Source organism: Arabidopsis thaliana, assembly GCF_000001735.4.
Source record: "Arabidopsis thaliana chromosome 1 sequence".
In the NCBI taxonomy this organism is placed as follows: domain Eukaryota; kingdom Viridiplantae; phylum Streptophyta; class Magnoliopsida; order Brassicales; family Brassicaceae; genus Arabidopsis; species Arabidopsis thaliana.
The window spans coordinates 111743-130654 of record NC_003070.9 but is presented as its reverse complement, the minus strand read 5'-3'; the positions used below and the strand labels follow the sequence as shown (position 1 = coordinate 130654).

Here is an 18912-nt window from a genome sequence, read left to right as displayed (position 1 = left end):
CACCCATGTAAAGAGAAGATAATTACAGGAAACTGCCATGAACGTCCATAAAAAGCCATTCTAGCCATCTGACTATTGAATCTCCGCCCTTCCTTCCTTATCACTCTCTCAAACCTTTTTTTTAACACACTCTCTGTGTCTCTCTCTCACACCGTTTCTCCAGTTTCAGCTTTTCTTCGAACCACTAAACAAACTCTCTTATAAACTCTTTCTCATCCCTTATTCTCTTTTTAGAATTTTCATATATTTTTCTTCTGTTAGCTCCCGCTATTCCTCTCACTCGGTAATTATTGAAAAAAATTTGAATATCTGTTTTCCAAGTTCGTGTTATATATATGTTTCAGTAAACCATTTTGTTTTGGATAAGATTTTGAACGTTTATATCGTATACTTTAGTTTTAGTTTTATGGGTTCTTTATGAGGTTTGAGTCCTACAAAATTATACATTTGAATGCATATTTGACAATGAGATTATTGCAATTAACCAAGTTGAATTTGTTTTCAGATATTATTTGTTTATTTCAATAAAAGAAAAGAAAAAAAGCTCTAGAAGAAATGGCTCCCAAGAACAACCGTGGAAAGACAAAAGGAGATAAGAAGAAGAAGGAAGAGAAAGGTACCAACCAACGACGAAAACCTTAATCAATATGAATTTCAATAAAATTACTTCTTAACCAATAATTAATTTCTCAGTTCTCTATATGAATCATGATGGTTTACGCCTTACGGTTTATGTGCAGTTCTCCCGGTTATCGTGGATGTCATTGTAAACCTTCCGGATGAAACGGAGGCTATTTTGAAGGTCTGTGTGTGATTTATTTTCTAGCATCATTTTCGAATTTATGTAAAATTTTCATATTTCTTGCGTGTTTACAACTGTTTTTTTTTTGGTACCGATATTTTCTCTGAATTTTGTTATATCCCTTTTATGCAATTAACTAATTTATATAACATTAGTTTCAGTATTGAACTTATAGCATATTGATGAAAGTTTATCTTTATATTTTTAAAATTCAAAGATTTTATTTAGTTTAATCAGAACTAGTGCTTTTAAATTCATTTCTGATATATATAAATAAACTCCCAATGTGCACTCGATTTATTTTTATGATGTCGTTTTTCCGGGATAAGGCAAGACACGTTACCTACAAAATGATAGGTTTACACTTATACTTGTTGTATTAATTTTTTGAAAAAAAATAAAAAATCATTTCCTTGACTTAGAATTATCTTCTTAAATTTTATCATTATTTGAACGTGTAGAAAAATACAAAACTGTGTGTAACACACAAATTTTCGATTGTTAAATAATTCATTAGTTTCTCATAATTCTGGTCAATAATATTACGTAGACGTTACATAGACAGTGAAATGTTTATATGGAAAACATGTGTATCATCTTTTGTCGTCAGAAAACATGTTTATCTATATTCGTATTTTGTTACTCGAATATTTGTTACAAATGTTTTCTTGTTTGAAATTAATAATATTAATGATTTTTTTTTGCCGTATGTTAGGTATAGGTTTCATATGTTTATTATTCCAAAAATAAAATTATCAAAAGTGGATTTTATAGAGAAAATGTCTGAAACAGGGCATATCAACGGACAGGATCATAGATGTTCGGCGGCTGTTATCGGTTAACTTCGACACCTGCCACGTCACCAATTATTCGCTCTCCCATGAGGTAAATAACCTGAGATTTTAACAAAAGAAAAATGAGGTAAAAATAATCTGAGTGAGTGGAAGTTTCTAAATTGTTCCATGTTAGTTACTTGTTTCTCTGGTTCACGATTGTTGGTTACTTGTTAATGTTTGATGGTCCAGAAATATTCATGTTTATTGTGGAATTTCTTAGGATCCTAAAAATAAAGTGAGCTAAAAAAGTAAAGGAAAATGACTTTTTCATCTGAGAAATAAAGAAAAGAATATAGTGTCATTGAATTTTGCTAGTCTGACAATTGAGTTTCCTTTTCTGTTTTTAGATAACAGATATTTTACCAGAATTGCCTTATTCAAAATCATCCCATAAAGAGTATAAAAAAATTGACTGTGGTAAAATAGTTAAATCAAATTCACGTTCTGACTCAAGATTGGTTGCAGATAAGAGGATCGCGGTTAAAAGACACAGTGGATGTGTCGGCCCTTAAACCCTGTGTTCTCACGTTAACGGAAGGTAAACTTCTCTCGCGCATCAAATATGACGCCGTTACTGCGCCGTAACGGAAATAACTTAGAAAACCTAAACGCTGCCGTTTCTATTTATCTGCCAAACGACGTCACTTTACTTTTGTGCCTTTTCTTTAATTCGTGAGACCGTTGTGATTTCTTTTTGTTGCCAGAGGATTACAATGAAGGAACAGCAGTGGCGCACGTTAGACGGCTGCTTGACATCGTCGCCTGTACCACTTGCTTCGGTCCGTCGCCGGAGAAATCAGACTCCGTGAAAAGTGCGCAGGTTAAGGGAGGTGGAAAGAATTCTAAACAGTCGGATACGTCGCCTCCGCCGTCTCCTGCGTCGAAGGATACTGTGGTTGATGAAGCCGGAGAGACTAGCCACTCTTTCCCTAAGCTTGGAAGTTTCTACGAGTTTTTCTCTCTCGCTCATCTCACTCCTCCTCTTCAATGTATGCTCGTATTTGTCTCTCCCTTAAACCCTAGATTCGATGTCCTGCTTTGATCGATTTTGTCCCAACTTACAGTAATTAGGGTTTTATAGATATTCGGCTCGCGACTAAGCGGGAAACTGAAGATATAGCCAAGGAAGATCATCTTCTCTCCATTGATGTAAGCCTATGATGATGAATCACACATATTTCTATTTATTGCGCAATTGGCTTTTGGTGATATCGTTTAATGTTTTTTTTATCAGGTGAAGCTTTGTAATGGGAAGCTCGTTCATATTGAAGGTTGCAGAAAAGGATTTTACAGCATTGGGAAACAAAGAATAATATGTCACAATCTTGTTGATTTGCTTAGACAAATCAGTAGAGCCTTCGATAATGTAAGTCATATGTTCTTATTTGTTACTGGATTTTGTGTTGAACGTGATTGTTAATCTTATTCTTTTATCATGCTTAGGCTTACAGTGATCTTCTGAAAGCATTTTCGGAGCGCAATAAGGTATATTTCTCTATCTGAATGAGGATTTAGTGGATGTTTGAATTGGGTGCAGTTAATGAGTATTTCATTTATTTGCAGTTTGGAAATCTTCCATATGGGTTTAGAGCTAACACATGGCTCATCCCGCCTACTGCGGCGCAGTCACCAGCAGCGTTTCCGCCTCTCCCTGTTGAGGATGAGAGATGGGGAGGGGATGGTGGTGGTCAAGGGAGAGATGGCAGCTACGACTTGGTTCCATGGTCCAACGAATTCGCCTTTATCGCATCTATGCCTTGCAAAACAGCAGAGGAGAGACAAGTCAGAGACAGAAAAGTGTTTCTTCTTCACAACCTCTTTGTTGATGTCGCGACTTTCAGAGCCATCAAGGCTGTTCAGAAAGTAATGGCTGAGCCAGTACTGGCTGAAGAAGACTCCGAAGTTCTCTATTCCGAGACAGTTAGAGACTTGACTGTTACGGTTACAAGGGATACTTCAAATGCAAGTAGTAAAGTGGATACAAAAATCGATGGAATTCAAGCCACTGGTTTGGATAAAAAGAAGCTGATGGAACGGAACCTTCTCAAGGGACTTACAGCTGATGAAAATACTGCTGCTCATGTCAGTGTTTTTTAAACCTTCCCCACTTTTTCCATGTTTAATTTTTTGTTTCCTCATCTGTATTGTTTTAACTGTGGTTTTACAATGGGTGCAGGACGTTGCTACTTTAGGAACTATAAGTCTTAAGTACTGTGGTTACATTGCTGTTGTGAAATTAGAGAAGGAGAGTGAGGAGTTAAGCCCACCTTCTCAAATTGTTGACCTCCTTGAACAGCCTGAAGGTGGTGCTAATGCTCTAAATATCAATAGGTGATAATTTCTTACTTAATGAAAAGACATTCATCTTTTGTCTCTTTAGCGTATTTGTTAATTACTGTGTAACTTTTTTTTGATGTTGTTTTACAGTTTGAGATTCCTTCTCCATAAATCCTCTCCTGAGCAGAACAAGAAAACACCTCAGCAACACGATGATGAACTTACATCTTCACGGGAATTTGTAAGTAAAATGCTGGAAGAAAGCATTGCTAAGCTTGAGGGAGAGGAGATAGACAGGGATAGTATCATGAGATGGGAGCTTGGAGCTTGTTGGATACAGCATTTACAAGACCAAAAGAATACAGAAAAGGACAAAAAACAAACCGGTGAAAAGTCTAAGAATGAATTGAAGGTTGAAGGGCTTGGGAAACCGCTTAAGTCCCTCAATAGCAGCAAAAAGAAAACAGATGTGAGCAGCCCTAAGACGCCGCAGACTGCATTATCGTCTCAAGTCGATGCGGTTTCTTCAGAGGCTGATACTGCTGCATCTTTGCAATCCGATGCTGAGAAGAATGCTCAAGAAAATGTGCTCATCTTGAAGAATTTGTTGTCTGATGCAGCCTTCACTCGCCTAAAAGAGTCAGATACTGGACTTCATCACAAGGTTTTACACTACAACTTCAATTTGTTGCTCTATGTTTATTTACTTAATTGTGTGCTAACTAAGAATATTTGCTCCAGTCTTTGCAAGAACTTGTCGACTTGGCACAGAATTATTATACTGAAGTTGCTATTCCGAAACTGGTAAATGAGTCTAAATTTTGTTGTAGTGTTGTCTATTGGTAGTATTAAAATAGTAACAAATCATGCGAATTTTCTTTTATCACGGAATGCAGGTTGCAGATTTTGGTTCATTGGAGCTCTCCCCAGTCGATGGCCGGACTCTAACTGATTTTATGCACACAAGAGGTCTTCGGATGCGTTCTTTAGGATATGTTGTAAGTTGGCTTTCTTAACCTCGTGTTTCTTAGAAACTATTCAAGATGAATTTTGATCATCCATATCTTTTTTATGGTGACAATAGGTGAAGCTTTCAGATAAATTGTCACATGTACAATCGCTGTGTGTTCATGAGATGATAGTAAGAGCCCTTAAGCATATCCTCCAGGCGGTGATTTCTGCTGTTGCTACTGACACTGACAAAATAGCTATAAAAGTAGCTGCTGCTTTGAACATGATGCTTGGGATTCCTGAAAATGTTGCAGCAACACCACATAACCCTTGGAATGTACATCCTCTGATCTTCCGATGGTTGGAGAAATTCTTGAAGAAACGGTATGATTATGATCTTAATGCCTTCAGTTACAAGGATCTACGGAAGTTTGCCATTCTCCGAGGCTTATGCCATAAGGTAATTTATGAATGCTCTAACCCGAAAATTTGATTGAGTTATAAAGTTGTTGCTAATTACTATATTGACTAATGAAATTGTGATTTAAATTTTATTTGTCAGGTTGGTATTGAGTTGATTCCAAGGGACTTTGACATGGATTCTCCTGCACCTTTCCGGAAAACAGATGTGGTTAGTCTTGTCCCAGTGCATAAGGTAACGGACAAGACAATAGATATTAGGAAAAATGTTCTATCTGAATCAGGATTCTTTCTAATATGTTAGTCAGCCATAGTTATTCAGACTTTCTATTTTAAATCTATGCAGCAAGCAGCATGTTCATCTGCTGATGGAAGGCAACTTCTGGAGTCATCTAAAACAGCTTTAGACAAAGGAAAGCTTGAAGATGCAGTTACATATGGAACGAAGGTCCATGTCTACTCCTCAGCTATTTCTTCATATTACTTGTTTTTTATACAGCGTCATGATTTTGTTTTGTTGTTTTGTCTCTTTCTTTTTTTCCTCCATTAGGCTCTTGCTAAACTCGTAGCAGTTTGCGGTCCCTATCACAGAATGACAGCCGGAGCTTACAGTTTACTTGCTGTGGTTCTATATCACACTGGTGACTTTAACCAGGTCTGTATATATTATATGGTTAGATTGTGATATCTTTCCTTTATATGACAATTGTGAAACTAAAAGATTTTGTTAAAACAGGCTACAATATATCAGCAAAAGGCTTTAGACATCAATGAGAGGGAACTTGGACTTGATCATCCAGATACAATGAAGAGTTATGGTGATCTTGCTGTCTTCTATTATAGGCTTCAGCATACAGAGCTGGCTCTCAAGTAAGTTTAGCACTCTTGATTTTAAAAGAATCGCGAGGTTAGATGGTTTAAATGTTTGATGTCTCTTTCCATCATCTAAACCTGGATATGATTGTTTTTGTTAGGTATGTTAAGCGTGCGTTGTATCTCTTACATCTCACATGCGGTCCATCTCATCCAAATACTGCTGCTACATACATCAATGTAGCCATGATGGAGGAAGGTCTAGGAAATGTGCATGTTGCCTTGAGGTATCTTCACAAAGCTCTCAAGTGTAATCAAAGGTTGCTTGGTCCGGACCATATCCAGGTTCTTTTCCCGATGCTCGTTTTTTGTTTTGGGAACATAAATATGTAAGAAACTTGATTTGATTTTGCTAATTATGTCAAATTTCAGACTGCTGCAAGCTACCATGCCATAGCAATTGCGCTCTCCTTGATGGAGGCATACCATTTAAGTGTTCAGCATGAGCAAACAACCTTAAGAATCCTTCGAGCAAAGCTGGGGCCAGATGATTTACGTACTCAGGTATATATTATCATGATATCCTATCAGCCAAATTAGTCATCTTTCTGACAACTGTATGCATTCTTTAAGTTTGACAATTGATTATATGGTTCAGGATGCTGCTGCTTGGCTAGAATACTTTGAGTCCAAGGCTTTTGAACAACAAGAAGCTGCGCGAAATGGTACTCCTAAGCCAGACGCGTCTATAGCCAGCAAAGGCCACCTAAGGTCAAACAACTTTCTGATATCTCCTTATTTGTTGTTTATAAGTTTTTTATTTTGTTTGAATGTGTCAATTAAGTGTACTCCTTGGCCAGATCCTTAAGTTGATAATGTTTTGCAGTGTTTCCGATCTACTCGACTATATCAACCCAAGTCATAACGCAAAAGGCAAAGAGAGCGTGGCAGCAAAGAGGAAGAACTATATTCTGAAGGTATGATTTTTATTTCTTTGATATTTCTCCACTTTAATGGTTAGAAGTGCTTAAATGGTTGGACCTATGTTGTGTAGCTAAAGGAAAAATCCAAGCAAAGCAATGTTTCTGAACACTTGGTGGAAATTCCGAGAGAAAAGCAAAAGGAGATGTCTGAAGAGGATACGGAAGAAACTGGATCAGAAGAAGGTAAATCAAGCGAAGAGAATCACGAGACAATTCTTGCACCAGTTGAAGAACCACCTTCTCCTCCAGTAATTGAGGACGCTACTATGGATAACAGTAATCCAATTACATCTAGCGACGTTTCAACCGAGCCACAACACCCTGATGGTAGTGAAGATGGATGGCAACCGGTGCAAAGACCGAGATCTGCTGGATCATATGGTCGCAGGATGAAGCAACGGCGAGCATCCATCGGGAAGGTATATACATATCAGAAGAAGAATGTTGAAGCTGATATCGATAACCCTCTTTTCCAGAATGCTACTCAGCAGAACGACAAATACTACATTCTCAAGAAGCGAACAGCATCATATTCAAGCTATGCAGATCATCATTCTCCTGGTTTAACAACTCAAGGCACCAAATTTGGCAGGAAGATAGTTAAAACCTTGGCGTATCGGGTTAAATCGACGCAGCCGTCTTCTGGTAACGCTAAGACTGCTGGTGAAACTTCAGAAGAAGATGGGTTGAAGACAGATGCTTCTTCTGTTGAGCCACCTACTCTGTCTAGTACTGTGCAAAGTGAAGCCTACCACACGAAAAACTCTGTTGTAAGTCTTGGAAAATCTCCATCCTACAAGGAAGTAGCATTGGCACCACCTGGTTCAATTGCTAAGTATCAAGTCTGGGTTCCACAAGCGGAAGTTTCAGATAAGCAAGAGGATGATGAGATGGAGAAAAAAACTGAACAGGGTACATCAATGGAGCTTACAAGGGATGAGCAAATGATAACAGGGTTAGAGGAAGAGGTAAAAAAGGAAATTTCTGCAGACCCAGAATCTAACATAACCCAAGGCGAAGAAGAGATCAAAGTAGAGTTACAACCATCTGAAGGAGTACTCGGAGGAAGTCATATAAATGAAAACGACGAATCTGGGGGTGGAATTCAGGTTGAAGAACAAGTCGAAGTTGAATTGATAAACGATGGTGTAACAGATATGATTCATTCGACCAGAGAGCAACAAGTGATAGATCAATTAGCTGCTGATTCCGAAGATCTGAAGGCAAAACTGTCAATTTCTACTACGGACTCAGGCGATGCCTCACGAGGATTGTTGCCTAACAAGAAGCTATCTGCGTCAGCTGCTCCATTCAACCCATCATCACCTCCAAGTATTATACGTCCTACTCCAATAGGCATGAACATTGGACCGTCGTGGCCAGTGAACATGACTCTTCATCACGGACCTCCTCCTCCTTACCCTTCACCTCCGACAACTCCAAACTTGATGCAGCCAATGTCCTTTGTTTACCCTCCTCCTTACAGTCAATCAGTCCCCACAAGTACTTACCCTGTAACAAGCGGTCCTTTTCATCCCAATCAGTTCCCATGGCAGCTCAATGTGTCGGATTTTGTACCAAGAACGGTTTGGCCTGGATGCCATCCCGTTGAGTTTCCCCCACCGCACATGATCACCGAGCCAATAGCTGCAACTGTGTTAGAGCCAACTGTGATTCTGCCAACGGATATTGACACTTCAGGTGTAGAAGAAACCAAAGAAGGCACGCAAGATGTGGCAGTCGCCGATGAAGTTATGGATTCTGTTAACCATGTGAACAACGCAGTTGCACGCAGTGAAACGGAGAATGGAAACCGGAAATCTGAGGAAGGTGAGAAAACTTTCAGCATTTTGTTAAGAGGGAGGAGAAACAGGAAACAAACACTGAGAATGCCAATCAGTTTGCTTAACCGGCCTTATGATTCTCAACCGTTCAAGCTTGGCTATAGCAGAGTTATCAGAGACAGCGAGGCTCCAAAGTCTGTAGCTTGAAACACTCTCCAAAGATTGAGCTAATTCGATGAAATGCAAACTCACACACACATCTCTGATATTTGCTGTTTCATAGGGACAATATAAAGGTTAGCTTCTCTAAACTCTTAAACTAAATCTTCAAAGACATGTATACACTTGTATTTATTTTAACTTGTTGATCTCTAATTGGCAGGTAGTTTCATTCACAGTCATGGGAAACTGAGGCTTGTGATAGCCTCGAAATGAAGTTACAATGTTTTGGATTTTGACCGGAAAGGTTGTGCAGAGGTGAGAAAAAGCCAAGCCATTCTTTTGTTTACCAAGTGAGGTGATATAACATTTTTCTGGGGTTTTTCTTTTAATTCAGCCAATAAAACGTAGGAAATTTTGGACATAATTTTTTCTTTTATGGTTCTTCATGTTTAAACATTAGTTTTCACGTAATTTACTTGCGTATTTCTCATCGATTACATCAATTCTAACGATTCACTATATAAAATGTCGAAATTATAAACTTGTTTAATGAATCAGTTATTAGATGATCGTTCCACTGAATAAAAACCCAAGGTTAAGTTTCATCCAAAAAAAGTTTGAGAGAAGAAAAAAAAATTAGTAACTAAAAGTGGATTGTGACACCGCCGTGTCCTCCACTCTCAAGCCATTCCTCCGATCACCGCCGGTGGATCATCCCGGGCAAGACCAATCTGATCATCATAACTTCCAAACGGATTTTCACCTTCGTAATTTCCCGGTGGGTTATAAACACAAATCGCATAAACGCCGCCGTTCGAACAATCCACACTTGCGCATCCGACCTTGGTACTATCTCTCCACACGATCTGCGTGTAGTGCCCACACATGTGTTGCGGCTCACACGTGTTACCTTTCACGTCGTAGAATTTATCCTCATCGGCCCACACATTAACAATATCTCTGGGGCTCCAGTTATTCTTTCCGGCCCAAAATATGTTTTCTCCATACGGCCCGTTAGAGTGAACAAGCCTACAATCACCCACGCGCTGATTCGCCCACGTGCGCGCGTACGCCGCTAATCTTCCGTCCCATTGAAACGGTGGTTCTCCCACGCGCGCTCTTACGAGGTTATGTGCGATTAAAAACTCTCTGCTCGCTCTGTTGACTCTGTTACGACGTCGTATTCTCCTCCACCTGAACCTGAACGAGAATCGGTTTCCGGTGAACGAAGGTGGTGACAACAGAAGCCGAGTACTCGTCGCTGACGGAGAGTTTTTAACGGAGGGTTTTGTGGAAGAGTCTTCATGGTTAATTTGGGCCGTTCCCGACCAAAGCTGAAGGAGGAAGAACGTTATGCCGACGAAGATATGTAATGGAGCTCGTATTTTCCGTTTACGAAGCTCCATTACAAAAAAACAAAACAAAGGATCAAGTTTAATCGGAGAGTTAATTACGTTAATTGTAGGTGAAAAGTGTAATTAACTCTAAAATGCAAAATTGTGAGTGGAAACTAATTAATAGAAAGTCAAATGCATGGTGAATATTGAAGATCGGAACACCATTCTAAATCAATTCAAGAATGTAGTAAACCCACCTACAATTAGGCAATACTTAAATTGTAAATCAAAACCAACCCAAATTATATTTGAATTATATGCTATACTCAAATTTAAACAACAACATAACAAGAACATGTAGCTCAAGTTTATCATTATTAATAATCGAAATAATAGCGAATCTGCATGTCTCAAAAAGAAGAAGAATAAAGAAAATTAAAGAGCACGTCTAGGCTTTCTCTTAATTTTCTGGTTAAAGTTCCAAACTTTCAAGAAATTGGGATAATGGTTCTTGATTAAATCAATAGGCTTCTTTAAAATGGACTCGATTGACACACCACTTGGTATATTCTCAATCTTCATGTACATAGGAGCTCTTGGATCATTAAGAGCTATACACCATTCACTGAACACATTCGTATTCAAAGACAGAAGCTTTCTCACACAAAATCCTCCTTTTAACGACAATCCCATCTCCACTGGTTTATAATTCCCAACCGCATTTCTTATTCCTCCGGCTATATTCCCGATGGAATCTCCGACTTTCTTCCACCATGGCTTCGCCTCCGTCTTCTCTCCGGCGGTCACCAAGAGGATGACTAGGAGGAAGATGGTCGGAGACACGCTTCTTGGCTTTCCCATGGTTTTTGATGAGGTTTTGTGTGTAGATTTATAAACTATTTTATTGAGGGTTATATAAAGTAATGGAAAATATAGGTGTGTTACGTTAAGATGTTATATTCATTAATGTTTTATACTTTCTAACATCTTTTCATTAAATTTCAAGTGTTGTTTTTCGTTACTTGTATATCCGCAAATGTTGAACTTGACAAGTGTTCTCAGTTTCTGCTAAGATATCTCATGTTTAGCCAACTATGCAAAACATAGTACAGGTTGAGTGAGAGGGTTTTAAACTCATAACGAATGAACTAAGTAACATATGAAGACTCTAAGCTCAAGTTAACACGTATTCAATGTAATTAGGTGATAAAGTAGATTATTAAACCAATAAAGTGCTTGAAAATAAACAAGGAAAAAAATGAAGTAATCAGTGCATGCAGGAGTATGTAATAGGAGCACTGTCTCTATCTTCGCGCTGAATCTTCGTTTTTGTCTGATTAACAACTCCAACACAATTTTTCATCTGCCCTATGTATTACGTAAACAGTAATTTACCAAAATCTATCTTAATTTATACTATTATAGACGTACTCTACCATCCTCAGATAATCAGATTTGTCTGACTTGGAAATTATATTGAATAATCTTTGATCTAACTAATTTCCGCAGTTGTCATTTGTTGGATAACTAAAAGTAAAATTGCCAATTTTTTAGAAAATCATACACGCTCTCTTTGGTCCGAGATGTAAAATAAAGACGATACTAATAATACAGCCGACAACACGTGAAGATTTTATCAACACGTATTCAACTCCACCGCTTAAAGATTCACTTGTCCGATTTATAAAAAAAAAAAAAACAAGTCTAAGCATTAAATTGAGAAAACAAAAGTACATTATCCGTACCGGCTCCGGTCAGATCTAATTATTAAGCGCATCCTCCTGGAGCAAACCCGACCCGGGAACTCGCTAAGTCGTATACAACCCGGAAACCCTGTTGCTGGATATTCCCAATTATGGATAGTCCGCCCATCGTACCGGCAAACGCAAAACAGAACTTGCCGTTGGTATCCACAGGGATCAGGTAATTCGTCGCCGGAAGTGATACGTCAGCTCCACGGAAATGTAAAACCACCGTCGGTACTTTAACCTCGTTCATATTGGAGAGATCGAAACACGTGTCGAAGAGTGAGAAATCCGGAGCTCTTTTCAATGTCTTAGCTCCGACCCGGAACGCGTCTCTCATAGCAATATAAGCTGGTCGGATCAACCGGGTCACAGACGTACCCGAATCGATAATAACTCCACCGTTACCGATCTGGTCAAGTTTAAAAAGAGAAGCCGTTACGCCGGGGACACGTGTCCCTCCGACGCTAATTCCCAGAAGCCCGACGTAGTAGAAAGTGTCGAGTTTTGGGTTTGACAAAAGTGGCGTGAATCTCGCGATTCGTGATACGGCGGCGTTTCCGAAGACGACCGAGGAAGGTTTCGAAGAAGCGGATCTGTCGACTAAACAGTAAGAGAATTTCTGATTAAACCGGTGACCGGTTTGACCGGGGAACGATAATTTACCTTTACCGAGTCCTAATAAACCGGCGGCTCCGACGAAGAGACCTTCGTTGTCGTGGCCACATCCGAGAGCAACGCCTTTAACGCGATTTCGCCGGAAAGTTAGCGTTTCGGTGGAGAAATCGCCGACGGTGAAAGAACCATCTCCGTAAGAGACTTGGTAGAGACAAGTCTTACGACGGGTGTTGCATCCGGCGGAGTCTAATCGGCGGCAGTGAGGTGAAGAACAGGGGATTGTGGCATAGGTCTTGGATTTTCTCGGGTCGAATATCGGGTCGGATTGAGAGTAGCATCTCCGACAAGGAGCGCATTGTAGCCAGACGATGTCGCTGCCGGTGTCGAGCACCATGTAAACATATCTCGCCGGAGTGCCGACACCGAGGCGCGTGAAGTATTCACCGCTTCCTTGAGAGAGACCAGAGACGACTGAGCTGCTGAATCCACCGGGTCGTGGCGCGTGAGTCACGTTTCTTCCGGGGATTTGAGCGGCGAGTGTGGCGATAGATTTCACGCGCCGGGAGTCACGTTGGAGACGGGAGCTGAATAGCTCGTCGGGTGTTTTGTTGGAGGAGAGAGCATCGATGTGGTCGAGGTTTAGAGTAATGGAAGAAGAAGACTCGGAGTCGGATCCGGATTCAAATTCGGATTCTAGCAGTGACTCGGAGTCGGAGTCGGGTTGGAATGAGACGGGAGAAGCACAAGGAAGGGAATGAGAATTGGGGAATAGGGTTTGGAAGGATGGAAGGGAAGAGAAGGAAGGAAGAGAGAGGAAGAAGAAACAGAGAGAAAAGAGTAAAGCTTTTCTTCTTCCTACCATCTTTTTTTTTCGTTTTCTCGAGGAAAGTGGCGAGTGAGACTGTTCTCTTCTCTGTGTATATAATAAACAAGTAAGCGGTCTTTTTGAAAATTTAATTTTCTTTCAATTCCTATAATAATAATAATAAATGTTTGAATTATACTTTTACTCTGGGAATACAAATATCTAATAAGATTGTGGGAATGCAAAAGCGACATTTTAGATTCGGTGGATAACAGACACTTAAGAAATATGCAAGTGGTGTGGTAGCTTCTTTTTCTTTCTTTTTTTACGTCATGAAATAATTTGCTTATTTTAACTATAATTATTTTGTGAAAAGTGAAAAGCTCGTTTTATATACTACTAGTAGTTAATTAATGATGCCCAATAATTTCCCCACAATTGGTGGCACATTTTCGCTCTTGAGATAACACAAACTGAAACATTCCACATGGGGGAAAATATACATGCAAATACATGACGAAAGATAATCTAATACACTACGTTGTTAAATAAGTACTTATTTTATTCATGTATACATTACAAACAATGCATCACGGTCTTCTTTTTACATTTTAAACCAAAAAAACGTTGCTACGACTTTTTTATCTTATTACTAAATCATCACGACGACCTTTAGATCTCACGATCTTGTTAGAATGTCGATATCATCAAACGCTCTTTTCATTTATTCGCCCACAAGAATTCGAAATAATGACCATCAAGATTTGGAACTTTCATATTCAATGCTTCGATATGTTAACATCTACTATAGTATATTACATCATAAAACATGAATAATTGAATATAGTGACCCTCTTCTTTATGGGGTACAAGTACTAAATTTTGTGATATTGGTATGTGTGACCACCAATTTAATGCTGTCACCAATCTCTCTCTTCCCACTGTTTAAAGAATGTGGACATAATAATTTGAATAAGTCTCAACACTAAATCATGACTTTTCAGTCTTCACAGTTGCAAGCATTCATTTTTTTTCTATCAAACACGTTCGCTTCATAAACACGTACCCAACTTTACAATTAAAGAAATCCGTACTTGACCGGTTGGTTCGTTGACAGGATCTTTTCTCAGCCGGTTTTACTGGTTCGGACAAGCCATAGTGCTACACGTAGTTCCAATTTGATTAATGATTAGTACATTGGTAAGAAATCAGACGGAGAGATCTCGAAATGGAGTATTTGATTAGAGGAGACAAGAAAGCAAAAGCTACAAGAAAGAATGAAAAAAAGAGACTTTGGCCAGTAGAGACAGCCTAGCACACTTTCTAGCTTTCTCTGCTTTAGTATATGTTTAGTGCTCACTCATCATTCCAAGGTCGTAACATGAACCATATGCATACAAAAAGATTCACAAATCGACATGATAACCTATATACCTATACATATAAACACTATGTTATCTGACCCTTTTAATAGTGTTGTGATGATCTAATTATAACAAGATTCAAGAGAGATGTTATGTGTGTTCTTACACATAACCCATTGCAAGAATAAATACTAAAAAGAACAAACTTGGTAGTTTCAATCCGCTCTTAAGCATCAATAGGTAATATTTCACCTTTGTTCTTAGAGAGTACCCAAACTAAAACAGCAGAAGCAACAAATTGTGAGCAAAACTATAGTGTCTTTCACAGTGCCTAATTGACTAATCGAGATTCAAAAGTTTCCATCTTTCCATATAAGAGATATCACCCAAGCATCCAAATAAGATAAAGAAAGCTAACCTTTATAGCAACAGAGGCAAATGTTGAATGTGTTCAGTCCCCTCTAGAGTCTAGACCAAGACCCGCTCTTTCCACCAGTTTTACGCTCGAGCCTCACGTCTGTAATACTGATATCTTTGGAAGCAGCCTTACACATATCGTAAACAGTCAAACCAGCAACTGATACAGCAGTCATAGCTTCCATCTCAACTCCGGTTTTTCCAGTGCAAGAAGCTTCTCCTTCAATGTCAACACTAAAATCCTCAGGGTTTAGTCGTAAGTCTACACGAACATGCGTAAGAGCAATGTTATGACACAATGGTATTAAGCTGCTGGTTTGTTTTGCTCCGTTGATCCCAGCTATTTTCGCCACTCCAAGAACATCTCCTTTCCCCATTTGATTCGCTAAGACCAAATCAAATACTCGTTTCCCAAGAATAACTTTACAACAGGCCAATGCAGTTCTCTTGGAATTGTCCTTAGAAGAAACATCCACCATTTGAGCTTCCCCTGCGATACCAACATGTGTTAGCTTAGACATATCACTAGCCACTTTTGCATATTGTTCTATAGCTTGCGAATCATTCTTGCTCGAGTGTGTAGATTTATGATACTCAATTTGTTGTCTAAAATCAATATTCTTCGATCTCAAAGGTTCGATTTTGGATGATTTCAACTCAGAGAAATCCATTGTCCCAGGACCATCGGGAGAAGGTTCTTGTCCAAAGATTGACTGCATCTCCTGAAACACCAATTCAAATGTTTTTGGTAGAATCAAGATCACTGATTTAACATCAATTTCTCTACTTTCTCAACGAACTCTTTTTAACCATTAATTAGATTGAATCTACTAAGAGCTACACAAAACCAAAACAACATGACGAGAAAAAGAAAAAACCAAAACAACAGACAGAGAGTGAGAAAAACCTGATTCAGCTCATTTATATTCATGATTTGGGGATCGAATTCATCGTCAATTCTACTGCTGAAAGCCCTTTTGATCGGAGAAACCACCGCCGGAAATCGACGGAGAAACACGGCGCGACGGAGCGTCGAAATCATTTTATTTCACCACAAGAGATCAAGAACAGAACCCAAGTATGTAGGGTTCTGCTAAACCGGTAAAAGAAAACTAACAAATCAATAACCGAAATTTGTCTTAGCCGGTCGAACCGAACTTTAAGAATTCTTAGGCCATCCACATTGCACAATTATATTGGATGTCTTCCCACGTAAGAAATTATTAAAAAAACTAAAATATAATTATTAAAATATGAGGTTGTCTTTAAATAGAAAATCTACTTCACTATAATGTCTTCTCATAGACATTTTCATTGAATGTCTCTAGTTTAAAGACATTGTCATATTTTAATTTTCTTAATATTTTATTATGGTAGAAGACACCCCATTAATATGTCCAATGTAGATGCTTTTATTATTCAATTTAAACCAAAGTTATGTGTACAAATGAGCTGCCAATCGTGGCTTAGCGATTGCCCGTAATGGTTTAGCCTTAGGCATAGTCATGCCATAAACTTCCACCGTATCAATATTTCCCGGTGAAGACCATTCAAAGCAATGGAAGAGCCGAGCCAAAGCCATTAGCACCATCGTCACACCTAACGGAGCTCCGGGACATTTCCTCTTGCCGGCACTAAACGGCAATATCTTAAAATCCGGTCCATGACTTATCTCAACGCGTCCGCTACCTTCAACGGGCCAGTGTCGTTCTGGCCTGAAGTCTTCCACGTCGTCCCATATCTTAGTGTTTCGGCCCAATCCATGTGTATTGATGAAGACACGTGTCTTTGCCGGGATGTAGTAGCCGTTGATCGTTGTTGCTCGGACGGATTCGTGAGGGATCAAGAATGGTCCGGCTGGATGCATTCGGAACGTCTCTCGTACCACACAACGTAGATAGTTTAAATGGACTAGATCCGATTCGTCGACCATTCGATTTGATCCTACGACATTATCGAGTTCTTCTTGAATTTTACGCATCACTCGCGGTTGCTTGATCGCTTCAGCCATTGCCCATTCGTTTGTGACTGCTGACGTATCTGTCGCAGCAGCTATCATGTCCTATTCAAATTTACAACGAATACATTATTTTGTCAAATATTTTTTGATGCATTTATTATGAACGTAACGCGAATTTATAATACCTGAATTAGAGCTTTAATTTCAACGTCTTCCATGTGTGCCTTCCCGTTCTCACCAGGTAGAGACAACAAAACGTCAACAAAATCCATGTCTCCGTTTTTATCTTCATCTTCCAGTTTTGCCCTTCTGTGCTCGTCGATGATCTTAGTGTGAAACTCGTCAACACGCTTCTCCACGTCCCTCATTTCTTTCTCGCATCCGGACGGATCCACCCATCTCCAAAATGGCAAGTAATCTCCTAGGTAAATTACACCCAACAGCCAAAACAATTTGTGAGTTATGTGCAAAAACTCTTGGGCTTCTTTTGGGCTAACTAGAGATCCAGGCCCAAAGAATTGTTTCCCTAGTAGCATCCTAGTCACATTGTTCATAGAGAAAGCACCCAATACTTCCTTAAGATTTATCGGCTTTCCGGTTTCGGACCGTTTGAAGACATCTCGTATTAGATACCGAGCTTCCTCAGCCCGTTGGGTTGTAAAAGATTCAAGCCTTTTGGTTGTAAGTAGGTGTTCCATGCATATCCTCCTCATTCTTTTCCAATGCGGGCCCATTGGCGCTAATGCAACGTCCCCACATCCATACGCTAGGTGGACTGCGGCGAGTGTTTTGGGTCTCGATGAAAAAACATCGTCCTGCCGCAAAAGAATCTCACGGATGGTATCGGGATCGTTCGTTGTGATAGCATCTACATTTCCAAGCCGGAGGTAGACAAGTGGGCCGTACTTATCACATAGAGAAGCCAAGTCCCGATGAGGTAAAGGCCCCAATTGAAGAAGGTTACCCAAAATAGGCAATCTTGGTGGACCTGGAGGAAGCCTTTGGGCTTTACATGCTGAAGCCTTGAGCCATCTCCATAGAAGAACATTAAGAATGAGAACAGCGAAGAGGGAGGCTAGCACCAAAATCATCTAATCTTATATTCTATATTCAACAAGTCTTTTGATTATACCGTATGGTCTTTGTTGTCTCAATATATAACAAATCATGGAAGACTAGTAGCTAAGTTTTTGTTAGAACGATTAATTATCATTTAAGAGAAGAAAAAAAAACAATCTAACATGTATCTCTCTCTTTGTGTGACACTTTTATGATCTGCATGCTTTGTTCATGTTCTTTTTAATCGGTTTATTAGGACTGAGTTAGCTTAGGAAATCTAGAAAGAAACATCGCATTACCCTTTGACTCACAATAGAGAAACATATTAAAAACGTATTTACTGCAATCTAAACATCAAGCGGTTCCATGGTCTAGCGGTTAGGACACTAGACTCTGAATCTAGTAACCCGAGTTCAAGTCTCGGTGGAACCTATTTTTATTTTTGTTACATTTTCCACCTGTTTCTCTTCTTAAAACTTTTGTTTTCCCCAGGCGATAACGGTTTATGTTAGTTTGAACACTAAAAATGGTGTGCACGAACATCATAGTGTTTCCTCTTGTTCACAAGCAATGAATCAG

General features: G+C 39.3%; 6 protein-coding genes and 1 non-coding gene across 10 annotated transcripts; 2 read left to right on the top strand and 5 right to left on the bottom strand.

The window, feature by feature from the left end:
- Positions 1 to 77: 77 nt before the first annotated feature.
- Positions 78 to 9588, top strand: AT1G01320 (Tetratricopeptide repeat (TPR)-like superfamily protein). Of its 3 annotated transcripts, none has more exons than NM_001197955.1 (25): positions 78 to 283; positions 506 to 616; positions 741 to 802; positions 1595 to 1687; positions 2104 to 2176; positions 2343 to 2627; positions 2720 to 2787; positions 2873 to 3004; positions 3082 to 3123; positions 3202 to 3720; positions 3815 to 3969; positions 4066 to 4579; positions 4657 to 4719; positions 4812 to 4913; positions 5000 to 5326; positions 5429 to 5521; positions 5633 to 5734; positions 5837 to 5941; positions 6023 to 6156; positions 6261 to 6444; positions 6532 to 6663; positions 6758 to 6870; positions 6986 to 7076; positions 7160 to 9162; positions 9249 to 9588. In NM_001197955.1, exons 2-24 carry the CDS (start codon positions 556 to 558, stop codon positions 9071 to 9073), a joined length of 5364 nt encoding a protein of 1787 aa, NP_001184884.1. In that variant the 5' UTR covers positions 78 to 283; positions 506 to 555; the 3' UTR covers positions 9074 to 9162; positions 9249 to 9588. The 3 variants fall into 3 exon arrangements, with proteins under 3 accessions (NP_001184884.1, NP_001321495.1, NP_171639.3); NM_001331265.1 differs by having other exon boundaries at positions 82 to 283; positions 7154 to 9162; NM_100014.8 differs by having other exon boundaries at positions 85 to 283; positions 5609 to 5734; positions 7154 to 9162; positions 9249 to 9531.
- Positions 9525 to 10501, bottom strand: AT1G01310 (CAP (Cysteine-rich secretory proteins, Antigen 5, and Pathogenesis-related 1 protein) superfamily protein). The gene has a single exon (NM_100013.2). The coding sequence runs from the start codon at positions 10432 to 10434 to the stop codon at positions 9709 to 9711; it is 726 nt and encodes a 241-aa protein (NP_171638.2). The 5' UTR covers positions 10435 to 10501; the 3' UTR covers positions 9525 to 9708.
- A 156-nt stretch (positions 10502 to 10657) lies between these two features.
- Positions 10658 to 11274, bottom strand: AT1G01305 (uncharacterized protein). Its single transcript, NM_001123733.2, has one exon. It carries the CDS (start codon positions 11224 to 11226, stop codon positions 10801 to 10803), a length of 426 nt encoding a protein of 141 aa, NP_001117205.1. The 5' UTR covers positions 11227 to 11274; the 3' UTR covers positions 10658 to 10800.
- A 535-nt stretch (positions 11275 to 11809) lies between these two features.
- Positions 11810 to 13871, bottom strand: AT1G01300 (Eukaryotic aspartyl protease family protein). Its single transcript, NM_100012.3, has one exon. The coding sequence runs from the start codon at positions 13588 to 13590 to the stop codon at positions 12133 to 12135; it is 1458 nt and encodes a 485-aa protein (NP_171637.1). The 5' UTR covers positions 13591 to 13871; the 3' UTR covers positions 11810 to 12132.
- A 376-nt stretch (positions 13872 to 14247) lies between these two features.
- CNX3 (cofactor of nitrate reductase and xanthine dehydrogenase 3) lies at positions 14248 to 16453 on the bottom strand. 2 transcript variants are annotated; one of them, NM_001160827.2, is made up of 3 exons: positions 16222 to 16453; positions 15316 to 16036; positions 14248 to 14694 (listed from the first exon to the last, which is right to left on the bottom strand). In NM_001160827.2, the coding sequence occupies exons 1-2, from the start codon at positions 16354 to 16356 to the stop codon at positions 15359 to 15361; spliced, it is 813 nt and encodes a 270-aa protein (NP_001154299.1). In that variant the 5' UTR covers positions 16357 to 16453; the 3' UTR covers positions 14248 to 14694; positions 15316 to 15358. The 2 variants fall into 2 exon arrangements, with proteins under 2 accessions (NP_001154299.1, NP_171636.1); NM_100011.4 differs by having other exon boundaries at positions 14248 to 16036.
- A 254-nt stretch (positions 16454 to 16707) lies between these two features.
- CYP703A2 (cytochrome P450, family 703, subfamily A, polypeptide 2) lies at positions 16708 to 18392 on the bottom strand. Its single transcript, NM_100010.3, has 2 exons — positions 17460 to 18392; positions 16708 to 17376 (listed from the first exon to the last, which is right to left on the bottom strand). Exons 1-2 carry the CDS (start codon positions 18363 to 18365, stop codon positions 16750 to 16752), a joined length of 1533 nt encoding a protein of 510 aa, NP_171635.1. The 5' UTR covers positions 18366 to 18392; the 3' UTR covers positions 16708 to 16749.
- Positions 18393 to 18693: 301 nt separating this feature from the next.
- Positions 18694 to 18765, top strand: AT1G01270. The gene has a single exon. It is a non-coding gene; the product is annotated as a tRNA-Gln (tRNA).
- The last annotated feature ends 147 nt before the right edge of the window (positions 18766 to 18912 follow it).

Coding starts and splice junctions, on each gene's coding strand:
- AT1G01320 (NM_100014.8), top strand. CDS start 556: ATGGCTCCCAAGAACAACCGTGGAAAGACAAAAGGAGATAAGAAGAAG. Junction 4,580..4,656: donor ATACTGGACTTCATCACAAG/GTTTTACACTAC, acceptor TATTTGCTCCAG/TCTTTGCAAGAACTTGTCGA. Junction 5,942..6,022: donor ACACTGGTGACTTTAACCAG/GTCTGTATATAT, acceptor TTGTTAAAACAG/GCTACAATATATCAGCAAAA.
- AT1G01310 (NM_100013.2), bottom strand. CDS start 10,434: ATGGAGCTTCGTAAACGGAAAATACGAGCTCCATTACATATCTTCGTC.
- AT1G01305 (NM_001123733.2), bottom strand. CDS start 11,226: ATGGGAAAGCCAAGAAGCGTGTCTCCGACCATCTTCCTCCTAGTCATC.
- AT1G01300 (NM_100012.3), bottom strand. CDS start 13,590: ATGGTAGGAAGAAGAAAAGCTTTACTCTTTTCTCTCTGTTTCTTCTTC.
- CNX3 (NM_100011.4), bottom strand. CDS start 16,356: ATGATTTCGACGCTCCGTCGCGCCGTGTTTCTCCGTCGATTTCCGGCG. Junction 16,037..16,221: donor ATATAAATGAGCTGAATCAG/GTTTTTCTCACT, acceptor TTGGTGTTTCAG/GAGATGCAGTCAATCTTTGG.
- CYP703A2 (NM_100010.3), bottom strand. CDS start 18,365: ATGATTTTGGTGCTAGCCTCCCTCTTCGCTGTTCTCATTCTTAATGTT. Junction 17,377..17,459: donor AAATTAAAGCTCTAATTCAG/GTATTATAAATT, acceptor AAATTTGAATAG/GACATGATAGCTGCTGCGAC.